Genomic DNA, 12,920 nt, shown 5'->3' with positions numbered 1-12,920 from the left:
GCAAGTGAATTGAATTAATGCGAAGGTGACTGCTACTTTACCTATAAGCCACCCTCTAGATCCTTGGACATTTCTTCTGAGGATGCTGAGTTTGTCTCCAAGGTCATCCAAGGAGATGTGTTATATGGATATCGGCTTCAAACTATTACTCTCAAGATGTTAGATCTCAATTCTCTGAGCTATTGCATTGCTAGGTATTCGGCTAATCTTCCTAACAGGCCATCAACACTTGGAATCAAACCCACTCCCCTACAATAAAAATATATTTTTCAGTCTTAAAAATGTAATCTAAGTTTCTTTTTTCTTTATTTTGGTTAAAAGGGGAATGCATTGAAATTAACTAGCCATAAAAGGCGAAATAGTGGCTAAAAGCCTTAAGAGTACAAACCGGAAACATCAGAATTCAAAATTACACATAATTCATTAGTAGGAGGAGCATCTAATGCAACAAAATCCCCTAGATGGGAGCAACAAAATCTGAATACACGTGGTTGATCTTGATTTGATGGAATTGGCGTAGGAGGTACCTATAGTCATTAAGCATCGAAGAGTACAATTTGTTAGAGGGTTTCTTAGTAAGGAGAAGATCAACAATAACTTTTGCATCTAGTTCCACAAGTAATTGGGTGATGCCAAGGTGGGATGCAAGTACCAGCCCATCCCTCAAGGCCCAAAACTTAGCACCCACTTTCCATGATAGTCACGAATAAGACCTCCCCCACCTGCCTTCCTTGGATTCCCTAGAGATGCTTCATTTGAAATCTAAGTTTCATTTTCATCACTTTACTTTTAAAATTGTAAAGTATATTAAATTTTCCTTTTATCAAATGAAATGTTTAAAAAGTTTGCATAACCTAGAAAAAAAAAAGTTTATAACTTTTTAATTTTCTTATGATAGAATTATAACTTTATAAATTTAAAGGACAAAAATTGAGGTTGGACACTTTTTTTTTTTTAAATGAAAAATATATTTTAGCAATTCACACAACTTAAAGAAAATAAATATATTTTTTCTTTAAAAGGAAAAATACATTTTAAATCTTAAGTTTAATCTCAAACAAATTAAATATTATAATTTCAAAATAATAATTTAAACTTTGAAATTTCAAGAAAAAAAAAATTAAACCTCACATATTTAAGTAGAAGTGTAGAATATGTAGAGCGATTTTATTTTTAAAGTTTAATAGTATAAATCAATTTTTAAAACACAAAAAAAAAAAAACTCATTATACTACAGTATCTTGTCTTATTAGTTATCATAATGTAACTCGTTAGAAGAGTTTATTGTAAGAAAATTAAAACCCCCCTCCAAAAAAAAATAAACATAACCATTAAACCCTGATTGACTCATGAGAAAATTTGCGAAACAATCACTTTGCTCTATTTTCCCTCCTTTTGTTCTTTTCTCTCTGTTTATTGAATGTATATAGATATAGTTAGGTTTTCTTTATTTCATTGCGTTTGTAATGGAGAAAGTCTCAAGCGAATTTGAAGTGGCGGAGATAAAGAAACAAACTCTGCGGAAAACGCTGGAGCAAATCCACAGTTCTTCGTCTTCGCTGCTTTTGTTCTCTCTTCAATGGAAGGATCTGGAAGACCACTTCGATTCGACGCGTCGTTTTCTCCAGGAACAGGCGAAAGAGCTCGAGTCCAAAGAGAAGCGGTTCGAAGAGCTTGAACTGAGAGAGAAGCGACTCGAGGAGTTGTCGAGAGGTTTCGAGGCGAAAGAGGAACGATTTGGAGAGTGTTTGAAGGAGTTTGAGTTGGAAGAGGTGAAATTGGAGGAGAGAGTTAAAGAGGTTGAACTGAGAGAAGAGAGGATTGAGGAGCGTTCTAGAGATTTTGAGGTGAAGGAGAAGCGGTATGGAGAGTGTATTCGAGAGCTCGAAGCGAAAGAGAAGAAGATTGAGGAGTGGTCTAACGAGCTTGAGTTGAAAGAGAAGAGATTTGAAGAAGTTGAAGTGAGAGAGGGGAAGGTTGAGGAGTGTTCGCGAGGTTTAGAGGCGAAAGAGAAGCAGTATGGAGGGTGTTTTCGAGAGCTTGAAGCGAAAGAGAAGAGATTGGGAGAATGTTTGAAAGATTTGGAGTTGAAAGAGAAGAAAACTGAGGAGTTGTCTAAAGAGCTTGAATTGAAAGGGGAGAGGATTGAGGAATGTTCGAGAGGTTTAGGGGCGAAAGAGGAGCAGTATGCAGAGCGTATTGGAGAGCTTGAAGTGAAAGAGGATAGATTGAAGGAAAGTTGGAAGGAATTGGAGGAATGGCATGAGATGGTTGAGTTGAGAGAGAAGAACATTAAAGAAAGATGGGAAGAATTTGTGTTAAATGAGAAGAAATTGGAAGAGAGATTTAGAGAGCTCAAGTCAAAAGAGAAGCAATTTGAATTGAGAGAGGAAAGCATGGAGTTAAGATTGAAAGATATTGGTTTGAAGGAGAATTGGTATACTGAGAGTATTCGAGAGCTTGAAGTGAAAGAGAAGAGATCAGAAGAAATCATATTGAATGAGAATAAATTGGGGGAGAGAATTAAAGAGCTCGAATTGAAAGAGAAGCTATTTGAAAAGCGGATTAAAGAGCTTGAATTGAGAGAGAAAAGATTCGCTGACTCCCTTCATACCCGAGTAAAGACAGAGCCCTTAGAAGATTTTCCAGTTAACAATGTTATTAATAATTCTTCTACTGCTAGTCTGCGATTTTGTGTAACTATGGATGGAAAGAGCTTGCAAATATTCCTAAATGAGCGTTGGAAAGAGCACGATTCGATGAGACTTGAAGTGGGTACTGCTCTTAGATTGTCATCAGACCCTGCAAAGCTTGTTTTGGATGCTATGGAAGGGTTTTACCCTCCACGTTTGAAGAAGGGAGACGTGGAGTTTGATGAGATTATTGTTCAAGGGAGTTGTGTTTTGTTGTTAGAGCAATTGTTGAAACTCTCACCAGAGATTAAACCCCAGGTGAAACAAGAAGCAATGAGATTGGCTGTTGATTGGAGAACGAAGATGAGGGTGGATGCTGAGCATTCTTTGGAGGTTTTGGGGTTTTTGCAACTCCTAGCCTCTTATGGATTGGCCTCTGCTTTTGATGCTGATGAGCTTGTAAGGTATTTAGTGAAAGTTGCCAAGCATGACCAGATGCCTGGATTGTGTCGAGTCCTTCGTCTTCATGAGAAGCTCCCACGTAAATCTTCTGAAAATTGGGTAGCTATGGATGGAAAGAGCTTGCTTATATTCCTAAATGAGCGTTCAAAAGAGCATGATTCGATGAGATATGAAGTGGCTACTGCTCTTCTATTGTCATCAGACCCTGCAAAGCTTGTTTTGGATGCAATGGAATGGTTTTACCCTCCACATTTGAAGAAGGGAAACGTGGAGTTTGATGAGAGTATTGTTCAAGGGAGCTGTGTTCTGTTGTTAGAGCAATTATTGGAACTCTCACCAGATATTAAACCTCAGGTGAAACAGGAAGCTATGAGATTGGCCAATGATTGGAGGATAAAGATGAGGGTGGATGCTGATCATTCTTTGGAGGTTTTGGGGTTTTTGCAACTCTTAGCCTCTTACAGATTGGCTTCTGCTTTTGATGCCGATGAGCTTGTAAAGTATTTGGAGACAGTTGCTGAGGATGACCAGATGCGTGATATGTGTGGTGTCCTTGGTCTTGATGATAATATTCCAGGTAAACCTTCTGAAAATTGGCTTCATATAGCTTACCCTCATCTTAATTTTTATTTTACTTGAAAGTTTCTCTGAAATGTAATCTGTGTGTATGATTCATTAAAGACAATAGTATAACAACTTCTTGGAATGAAAAGTGGTATAATGGTATAACTACCCTCAACGTTAGCCAATGGCACAGTTGGGAGAACTCCCTGTTAGAGGTGGTAGTCTCTGAATTCACTTCTGTCATTCCCCATTAAATATCCTTTTTTGTTGAAAAATGGGTGGTAAGACTACTTTACAATTGAATCCAAATCATTTGAGGTAATGGTAGTGGAAATGGGCTCTCTTTTTTCATTAAGACTTTTAAAAGTGGAAGATACTTCATTCAATTTTCTTGGGAAGAATTTTAGCACATTTGGTCATGAAAAGCTTGGAGGAACTTGTAACGATGGACAATCCAATGGAATTCATTAGAACTTTTGGAGAAACTTCTTAGTTTCCTTTAAAAATTCAAAAATGGAAATTCAGTTTTGAGATGTTTTGCCCTCAAAGGCACTTAAAGTAGACTATCTAAAAAGATGTACAAATGTTAGTCATGCATTACCGATATTTATTTTTACTAATTGATTGTAGAATGTATTTCATTGAACTAGCTGAGAGTATAAGCAAGCATATAATTTTAAGCCTTGACTTTCCCTGGTGACATGACCATTCCTGCCCATTGCCCATTTGTAAGGTTGGATAGAAAATGGCTTCTCCAGGTTCTTCTAGGAGTAGATGTCTCTTAACCATGGTCTTAAAATGATTCAATTCATGCTTAATGTTAGGAATTTACTTAATTAGCCTTAAGTACCCTTTGTATCCCCTTCCCAAAATGGAACATGTTAACTATATTTTCTGGTTTATGTGTACCAGGATTCATTCAAAATCTTATTGAAGTAAAGCAGCTTCTCAGGGCTATTAGGTTCATTTATGCATTTAAGTTGGCCGACAAGTTTCCACCAATACCCCTCTTGAGACCTTACTTGAAGCATTTAAGGAAATCTGCCAATAGGCTTTGCAGAAAGCAAGACAGACCACCCGAAGAACAGGTATATTTTTCCTTCTTTTTCAATGTGAACGCATACTTTGTGTAGGGCCAACAGCCTGAGTGAGATCATTTATATAAACCTGGTAGCAGAATGCGGCCCTAAACAGGATAATAGCAGACATGGAGGATGTCCTTAGATGCATTAAAGACCACAAGCTTGAATCTGAAATTTCATTTCAGAACCTTGAGGAGTTCATTGCTTTTCTGAGGAAACAAGAAGCAATGAGCAAAGCAACTGAGCCAGCCCTTGGCAGTGAGGCTCAACCACCACAGCAGAGTGTGAAAAAACATATTGCTTCTGCCACTCCTGCTGCCCCCATCCCTGCTCCTATCCCTATATCCATTATGGCGAATAACCTCACCTTCCCAGCAACCATTGGCCAAATCACTGCCCCTGTGCCCTTGACTCCAATGCAACAGAATAGTGGTGGTAAGCGTCCACGAACAGCTGTATTTGCAGATGCTGCACCAAATACTTCCAATGGTTCCCCTTCAGCTGTCCAGTTAATAAAACTACCTCATCAGGAGCCAGCAAGCTTGTTCAGCAATCAAGGTACTCCATGACTGAATACTACTAATCTGCTAATTATTTGATGCCATTTGGTGGCCTTTTAAATTTACTCTGAACTTTTCTTTACAATGCTGGCCACTTATCACTACATATGCTCATGGAGAATCTCAAGAAGCTTAATATTTTAATAATGGGCTACTACTATATTTAGGTGGGTTGATTCACATCTTTCAGTTCCTTTGTTTGACCATCACAGTTTTATTCATCTCTATTATTGGAAACCCTTTTTGGTTTTAATTTAATTGATGGTAGTCTTGGAGATTTTGTTAGCAAACATTCTTCTGAGTACATTCTATGATAGTGCGAGACTATCCAACAGAATTGCATTTTAAAGTCTCCAGATAAGAGAATGATTTTATTTCCTAGGAGAAAACTGATAATAAAAAGAGGTATAATCACAATAACAAGTAACATTTTGCTGCTAACTACAAGCCTATCAACATCAATCAATGATCAAACAACCTACACGACACTAGTTTTGGGGTAGTTGGTAATTTATTAGATGAATTGCTGATGTTCTTTATTAAAAGAATTGATGACGTAATGTAGGAAAAATAGGAATGAAGCCAAATCAGACCTGGCAGAGCTGGGATGCTTGGATTTTGAGGATTTAGAGTTAGATTTTGGTGGGGGAAAATGAATGGTAGGATTTGGGGATGAAACAAAGGGGAAAACCCAAGGTCTGGGTTGCTATTCCAGGGTCCTGAACAGTAACAAGTGGACAGTAATGGAGCTATTTGAGGGTTATTTAGGTCTATATGATAGGCGGTTTAGGGTTTAGGGTTTTGAAGTTTTGAATTTTAGGATTTGAAAGGTGACAAATCAATAGGTGTTTGCAAGGTTTTAAGTTTATGGGAATTTAAGAATGGGAGAAGAAACATGTGGCTGAAGGTGGAAGGGTTTACTGATAGGGTGGGGGGGGGGGGGTGGTATGGCTATCAGTTTCACAGCTCGCCTAGTTTTGTTTTGGTCAACAAGCTGAAGGCACTAAAATTAGATTTGAAGAAGTGGAATGAAACGGATTTTGGAAATGTAATGCGTAGAAAACACACTGCTAACCTGCATCATCCAATGATTAATGAGGATAGATCCCTGATAGACAAGGAAAAGGTGCAATGCGAACAAGCCATGTGAAACTTGAGAAACTTATGCTGGAGGAGGAAATACATTGGAGGCAAAAGTCTTAGATGCTTCTGCTAAAGGAAGGGGATAAAAATAATAATTTTTTTCATCTCATCGCAAACAGCCCTAGTTGCCGATGCCTGGGTTTTGTATATTTTTAATTTTACCCGGTTAATGCTGACTTCAAGCAAACCTTTGGTGCTGATTTCTAGATCCTATCTCTCTCTCTCTCTCTCTCTCTCTCTCTCTCTCTCTCTCTCTTTTGTTCTTATCTTGTTTCCCAAATAAAAGCCCCTCCTAGTCAATTTGTCCTGCATCACTTTTGGTATCAGAGCAAATTCAAATTCTTTAGAAAACAAGCGCCACCCAGACCGGTTCGAACTCGCAAGTACCATAACACAACCATGACGAGCTCCACAGCAATCTCCACAAACATTCCAGCCTTATTCGACCTTCCCCGGAATTCGAACAACTTATTGTTTTCTCTATAAAGTTTGCACGATACATCCGTTCCTGGAATCCAATCACGGATATCTGCAAAGCATGAGAGAATCTATTCCAATCCCTTACGACCCAACCAAACAGAACTTTTAATATCCCTGTGACTTTCGTGTACAGCATAAGAATCAGCCCGCCCACCGTCAAAGGAGAAGTAAAAGGTTTTGGAGTCTATGCGAAAAGAGCTGTTACTGCCCCCTCTGCCCTGAGGAGATGGTATAAGAGCTGAGTTAGGGAGGGGCAAAAAGTTAGGTAGGGGTGTGAGTGGTTTGGTGGTGGTTGGTCTAGGCAGTACAGGTAGATGTAAAGGCTGGTCAGCCGCAGGTGGGGTGGTTGGAGAAGGGGCGAGGTGGACAAAAAGAGTGATAAGGGAAAAAACCAAAAGGTGATGGGAACAGTGAAGGAAAGAAGCCAGGGAAAAGACGGGGTGGCTGGTTAAAAGGCAGTGGTAAAGAGGGGGGCAGAGTAGGGAAAGGTGTTGGCTGGGAGTAGGGGTGGGAGAGGGGGGGGGGGGGGAGAGGAAGGGCCAACCATACCAAATCAACATCCACAAACATTACTGCTCAACCACCAGCCTCCGGTTGTGGGTCCAAATCCCAAAAAAAATCAAACCACCCATGCATCACCCAATTCTCCATTAACACCACCCCACACACACACACACACACACACACACACACACACACACAAAAACCCGTTCTGATCCATTTAGTACCACCGTGAGCTACAATATATGGGGTTGAGTTTCTCCCACCCTAGGAGAATTAGTGCAGACACCAAAAGTGCTATAATGATTGATTTTATTGAACTTGATTAATCGTGATTGATGTTCAGACTTTTAGGATTTTATTCTCTTTTATTTTGCTTTTAATGTTACAGATTACAAGTTATTTTCTTTTTTTGTTAGGTTGGACATTTATTTCCTTTCTTTTATGATGTAAATTGAGAGTCTATTTAAAGGCCCCAAAATGCAGTATGGTAAGCTGTTAATTATGAAGTTATAAAATTGGGGTGGAGTTTTTGTCCAGAACTTAATGTTGATTCTAAGCAAACCCAGATTCTGATTCCTGGGTTCCTATTATGATTGATGTTGATTCCAAGCATCCCTAGGTGCCAATGCCTAGGTTCTATGTATTTTCCATTTTATCCTCTTGATGCTGACTTCAAGCAAACTCTAGGTGTTAATTCCTGGGTCCTATCCCTTTATTTTGTTTCCTGAATAAAAGCCCCATTCTAGTTTATTTTTCCTGCATCAAATGATCATCATTACATCAATCAGGGCCTAAACTCTAGGTGTTGATTACTGGATCCTCGTGCTTTGTCAATGGCCTAAATTTGCTCTTTGATGATTGGAAGCTTTCTCCACCCCCATGTGCAGTCCTGCTGTCCTTGGGGATACCAACAGCCCCATAAATTTTGCCTTAAAGCAAGTAGTGATTCACCCAAGCTGCCCAAATAGAACCAAATTAAACAAGATGATTCCAAATATGTTTCATCATTGCTGCCTTATTCCACTCATTTAATCCTCTCAACTCCATACCACCTTCACTAGACATATTGATATAGCTAAAACCTTTTTTTTTTTTTTGGATAAGTTATAGCTGTCCATTAATTTGATGCAGTTTCAAAATCAGATTACATTCTCCCATGTTGTACTTTCTGTTTTAGAAGAACCCCTGTTAGCTGCTAGAATGTTTGCTTTAGAAGCAAAGTATGGTTTCTCCATCTTAAATTCATGTTGTACTTACCCATGTTGAGAAAGGAATACAAAAGATGGAAATTGCCATCATTTTCTCTTTTCATTCCTTTGTTTTAAGTTGCTGAAATGTGTGCAAGGTTTTGATAAGTTCACAGGCTTCTGTATAAATGGCATTGTATGGTGTTGACCCCTTCCTCTCTCTCTGTACTAAGCTTCTTGTTCTTGGTTTCAGTGTGAGAAATGATTGTTAGTTTAAGGTTATTTCAATGTATTCATTCTATTAATATCAAGCTAAATAATTCTGTTCTATTCCCTGGCATAAACTTTCATGGTTCTAATCATAGTTTGGTCATCTCAAGAATACTTTTATGCCTTGCATAGTTTTTTTGTGCGGATAATTTGAACCTTTTAAATTTATTTCTTTATTAAATTTGAGTGCTTCGTATGCCTTGCATAGTTACCAGAATGACGCCTAACAAGACCATGTACACCTCTTTTTCTTTCTTTTCAATTTCTTTTGGCTTATAATGAAATGAAAGGGATTATCTTTTATGAAGAAAAGATTATATTATATTACTCATTTTAAGGCACACAGCGGACAAGGAAAATTGATATATATATATATATATAAAATCAAAATTTGAGTAAATGTTTGGATAAAGTAGATTTTGAATATTGCCTCTTCATTCTTCAGTTTTTTTGTATGATTTGATTGATCTCAATAATCAAACCTATGCACTTTCTTTTAATATGCCAATAAGCTCATGCTCAACTGGCACTTTCTTCCCTTAAAGTGCTAGGTGGAAGGTGAAGTTGTGGGTTCAAGACCTTCTGGGTGTGTGTGTTTAACTTACCCATCAAACATGCACTTTCTTTTAATACATGGAATACAAAAATTTTGTACTCTTAATCCAATCTGGCATTTCTGTTGAATATTGAATGGTTTGTGTTTTACGTGCATAGCAAGCAGTGTTCATTCCCGTGTAAAGAGTGGGCAAATGTCAAAGGAAAGTTTGCAATTGTACAGCAGAGTTGCTTCTTCAATGGTGAGATCTAAGCCGGATCCTAAATGCTCATCTGTAAAAGAGAATGGACAGAAATTGCTAACATTATTTAAAAGAAATCAAAGGAAAAAAAAGAAATTGAAATTGTTACTTAAAAAGCAAGTGGATTATAAGTCAATACACAATCAATTTTCTGATGCTCTTCAATCGGCATCGGATCCAGAGAAGATTGTTTTGGATGCAATGAAGGTAGTTTTTCGTTCAATCTTAAAGGGAGATGGAGGCTCTGAGTTGGATGTTTCTAGAAACTTCATTTTTTTGTTGAAACAGCTACCACGAGTTTCACTCCAGATTAAGCCTCTGGTGAAAGATGAAGCCATGAAGTATGCACTTATTTGGAAATCAAAGTTGAAAAAGAAGAGAGGTGATCATTTGCTGGTTGTGGCTTTTCTGCTATTTTTAGTAGTCTATGGGTTGAGCTCTTCTTTTTATGCGGATGAGGTTCTTGGTCTTTTGGATACTGATGTTTGGCGTAAACAGGTCCCTGATTTATGTCAGGCCCTTGGCCTGTCAGATATTATGCCTGGTGTGTATTCTCTCTCTCCCTCCATAAATGGTTAGATTCTGTTACTATATTTCGAAAACTCTTTCATTTGTTTGGCTATCATTCCTCCTTCATACAGTACATGATACCTTGGCATTACTACCTTTGCACAAGGAACTTTCATTGGGATATGTACATAACTGATTTATATCTTCCGTATGCTTTTCTGTTGTAACGCATTATCTGGTTTGTAATGGTCTTTAGAAATTGTTGGCTCCTATTTCTTCTATATCATTTTTTTTTTTTTTTTGCTGAATTTGTGATGTGTTTGAATAAAAAATATGGAAGATGGGAATTATATGATTGAGAAATATAGAAGGGAACTTTATGGAGATAGTATGTAGGAAATGTAATAAGAACCTGAATGGGTGAAAGGTTTTATCTGGAACTGTTGTTAGAACACTTTAAGTAATGCTCAACTGTTATGTAAAATTAATATAAATCACTTGTTTTGCATGAGATGAATTTGCATTTCGTCAAATTCACCAGGGTATGCAAGAAATCTTATGGAGAACCAAAATGGGATTTACCATGGTTTTAATGTTGTTTTAACAGAGTATACTCTCAAGAAGAGGGCTCCTGTAGTTGTATTATCTTCCTGTAGTTGTATTATCTCCTCCGTCTGATGTGATATTTAGGAGTTTCCCTTGATAATGATGATAACATGCCTAATCCACCTATCCTCATCCCCCCCTATTCATGTCATTAAGTATATTATATTTTTTAATCCCTTTGCTTCAATTATTGTCATCATTGTTACACTGGTTATGTCTAATTATTATAGTTCTTATTGGTTCAATTACTTAGCTCTAATAATTTATATTTTCATGTAATAGATTTTATTCAAAATCTTATCAAAGAAGAGCAGCAGTTGGAAGCTATTAAATATATCTGTGCACTGGAGCTGGTTGACAAGTTCCCACCATTGCCTCTTTTAAATGATCATTTTATTAATTCTAAAAGAAAAGCAGAGGAACTATGCAAGAAAGGAAATAACTCACTTTCAGTTCAGGTATTTTCCTCACCTTTTTGCTTACGTTTGTATGTGCTTGCTACTCAAACATCCAATCACCTTTTTATTGTACATATTTGCTTATGATTTGGGTAAAACTTGCTTACAGCTTGAGGGGATAAGCAAAGAATTAGCTTCTTTAAGAGCTTTACTAAGCTACATTGAAATTTACAAGCATGAAGCTCCATACTTGCCCGAAATCCTTGAAAAAATCATTGCGGAACTGGAAAGGCAGCAGACAAAGAAAAAGTGCGAGTATGATGACTCCAATGACAAAAATGGACTTCTTACTGGATCTAAAGCTACTTCATTGCAGCAGCATAGTGAGCAGAAATGTGTTGCTCCAACAAACAAGATAACAGCCTCCTTTGCAACATCTACCATAAATTCGGTCAATACTCCCAAGTCTGAGCCTCAAGAACAAAGTGATAATAAGCGTCAGAAAACAGAAGTTCCAAAAGAGGTTCCACCAATTGATTCTGTTGGTGCTACTTCTGCATTTCACTCTATGCAACCCCCTAGTTGGCAGCGACCGGTTTTGTTTATGGATCAGCGTTCTCCACACTTGAACACATCAGCTGGACATTATAGTTTGTCAGGCCATCCTCCTCCTGCAAGCTTACATATGAACTCGTACAATAGTCCTAATTACCCTGAGGGTGCAATTAGGGAACCTGTTTATTATGATAGGCCGCCACCCTTAGGTCGTCCTGGGGTTGCAATCAGGGGACCAGGATTGTACAATTGGCCAATGCCTCATGGTGGCCGTAATATACCACCCTAACCTTTCAATGGTGGCTAAATTTTACCACCTTTGTAACTGTTTCTGTACTTTTACCATAATCCTGTGTACAAAACAAAAATGAGAAAATTTAAATTTAAAATTTAAAAGCTTTCTTGAATCACCATTTATGCTTTAGTCAATCAGGGTTTGCGAAAAGAGCAAATTCAAAATTTATATCAATTGCACTGCTGTTTTATAACCTATTACAAGTTTACAACTCAACAGAACTGTGCTCTAATACACAATTATCAACGTAATAATGTTCTAGAAATTGTCAAGAGCTTTGTTATTCAATGTAATAGTGTTTCCAATAAAGATGTTTAGAAATCTCTCCTTCAATTATTGATTTTATAAAAAAATTAACCGGATTGTAAATAAACCAAGCTGTTCATAAACAATTTGGACTTAACTAGATATCTCCTTCAATTATTGATTTTATAAAAAAATTAACCGGATTGTAAATAAACCAAGCTGTTCATAAACAATTTGGACTTAACTAGATAAAAAAAACTTGTGCATTTGTGTTTGAGCCTTAGTTTTAGACTTGTTTAATAAAACAAGCCAAGCCCAAACAAAAAAAAAAGTTATTGACGGATATGCTAATGAACAATAAAGCTCAATAAATAAAAATCTAAGCCTAATCTTGTTTATGGGCTTTGTGATAAATTTGATATAAGCTTAACAAATATACTCATATCTTATTAAGACTTTAATTTATTGGGAGTTTGAACTACTTGTCCAAACCAAATAGGCTTTAATGATATAATTGTGTTGAATTTCAAGCTCAAGAGCTTGATATAGAGCTCAAACTTGGCTTGACTAATGAATCAAGCCAGCCCAAGCCGAATTCAAGTTTTTAAACCCTTTGACAAACTCGAGC

The 12,920-nt window shown here is 37.3% G+C and overlaps 1 protein-coding gene across 1 annotated transcript; it reads left to right on the top strand.

Moving 5' to 3' along the window:
- Positions 1-1,285: 1,285 nt before the first annotated feature.
- On the top strand, positions 1,286-12,164 carry LOC142627785 (uncharacterized). Its single transcript, XM_075801683.1, has 6 exons — positions 1,286-3,672; positions 4,572-4,747; positions 4,837-5,299; positions 9,600-10,226; positions 11,081-11,256; positions 11,366-12,164. Exons 1-6 carry the CDS (start codon positions 1,467-1,469, stop codon positions 12,038-12,040), a joined length of 4,323 nt encoding a protein of 1,440 aa, XP_075657798.1. The 5' UTR covers positions 1,286-1,466; the 3' UTR covers positions 12,041-12,164.
- The last annotated feature ends 756 nt before the right edge of the window (positions 12,165-12,920 follow it).

The sequence above is a fragment of the Castanea sativa genome, chromosome 3 (genome assembly GCF_040712315.1).
Source record: "Castanea sativa cultivar Marrone di Chiusa Pesio chromosome 3, ASM4071231v1".
Lineage (NCBI taxonomy): Eukaryota > Viridiplantae > Streptophyta > Magnoliopsida > Fagales > Fagaceae > Castanea > Castanea sativa.
This window is presented reverse-complemented; position numbering and strand designations above follow the sequence as displayed.

Bases quoted from the DNA above. Each gene is read 5' to 3' on its own strand.
- LOC142627785 (XM_075801683.1), top strand. From the start codon at position 1,467: ATGGAGAAAGTCTCAAGCGAATTTGAAGTGGCGGAGATAAAGAAACAA. The intron at 5,300-9,599 runs GTACTCCATGAC...TTACGTGCATAG, and splicing joins AAGCTTGTTCAGCAATCAAG to CAAGCAGTGTTCATTCCCGT. The intron at 11,257-11,365 runs GTATTTTCCTCA...ACTTGCTTACAG, and splicing joins ATAACTCACTTTCAGTTCAG to CTTGAGGGGATAAGCAAAGA.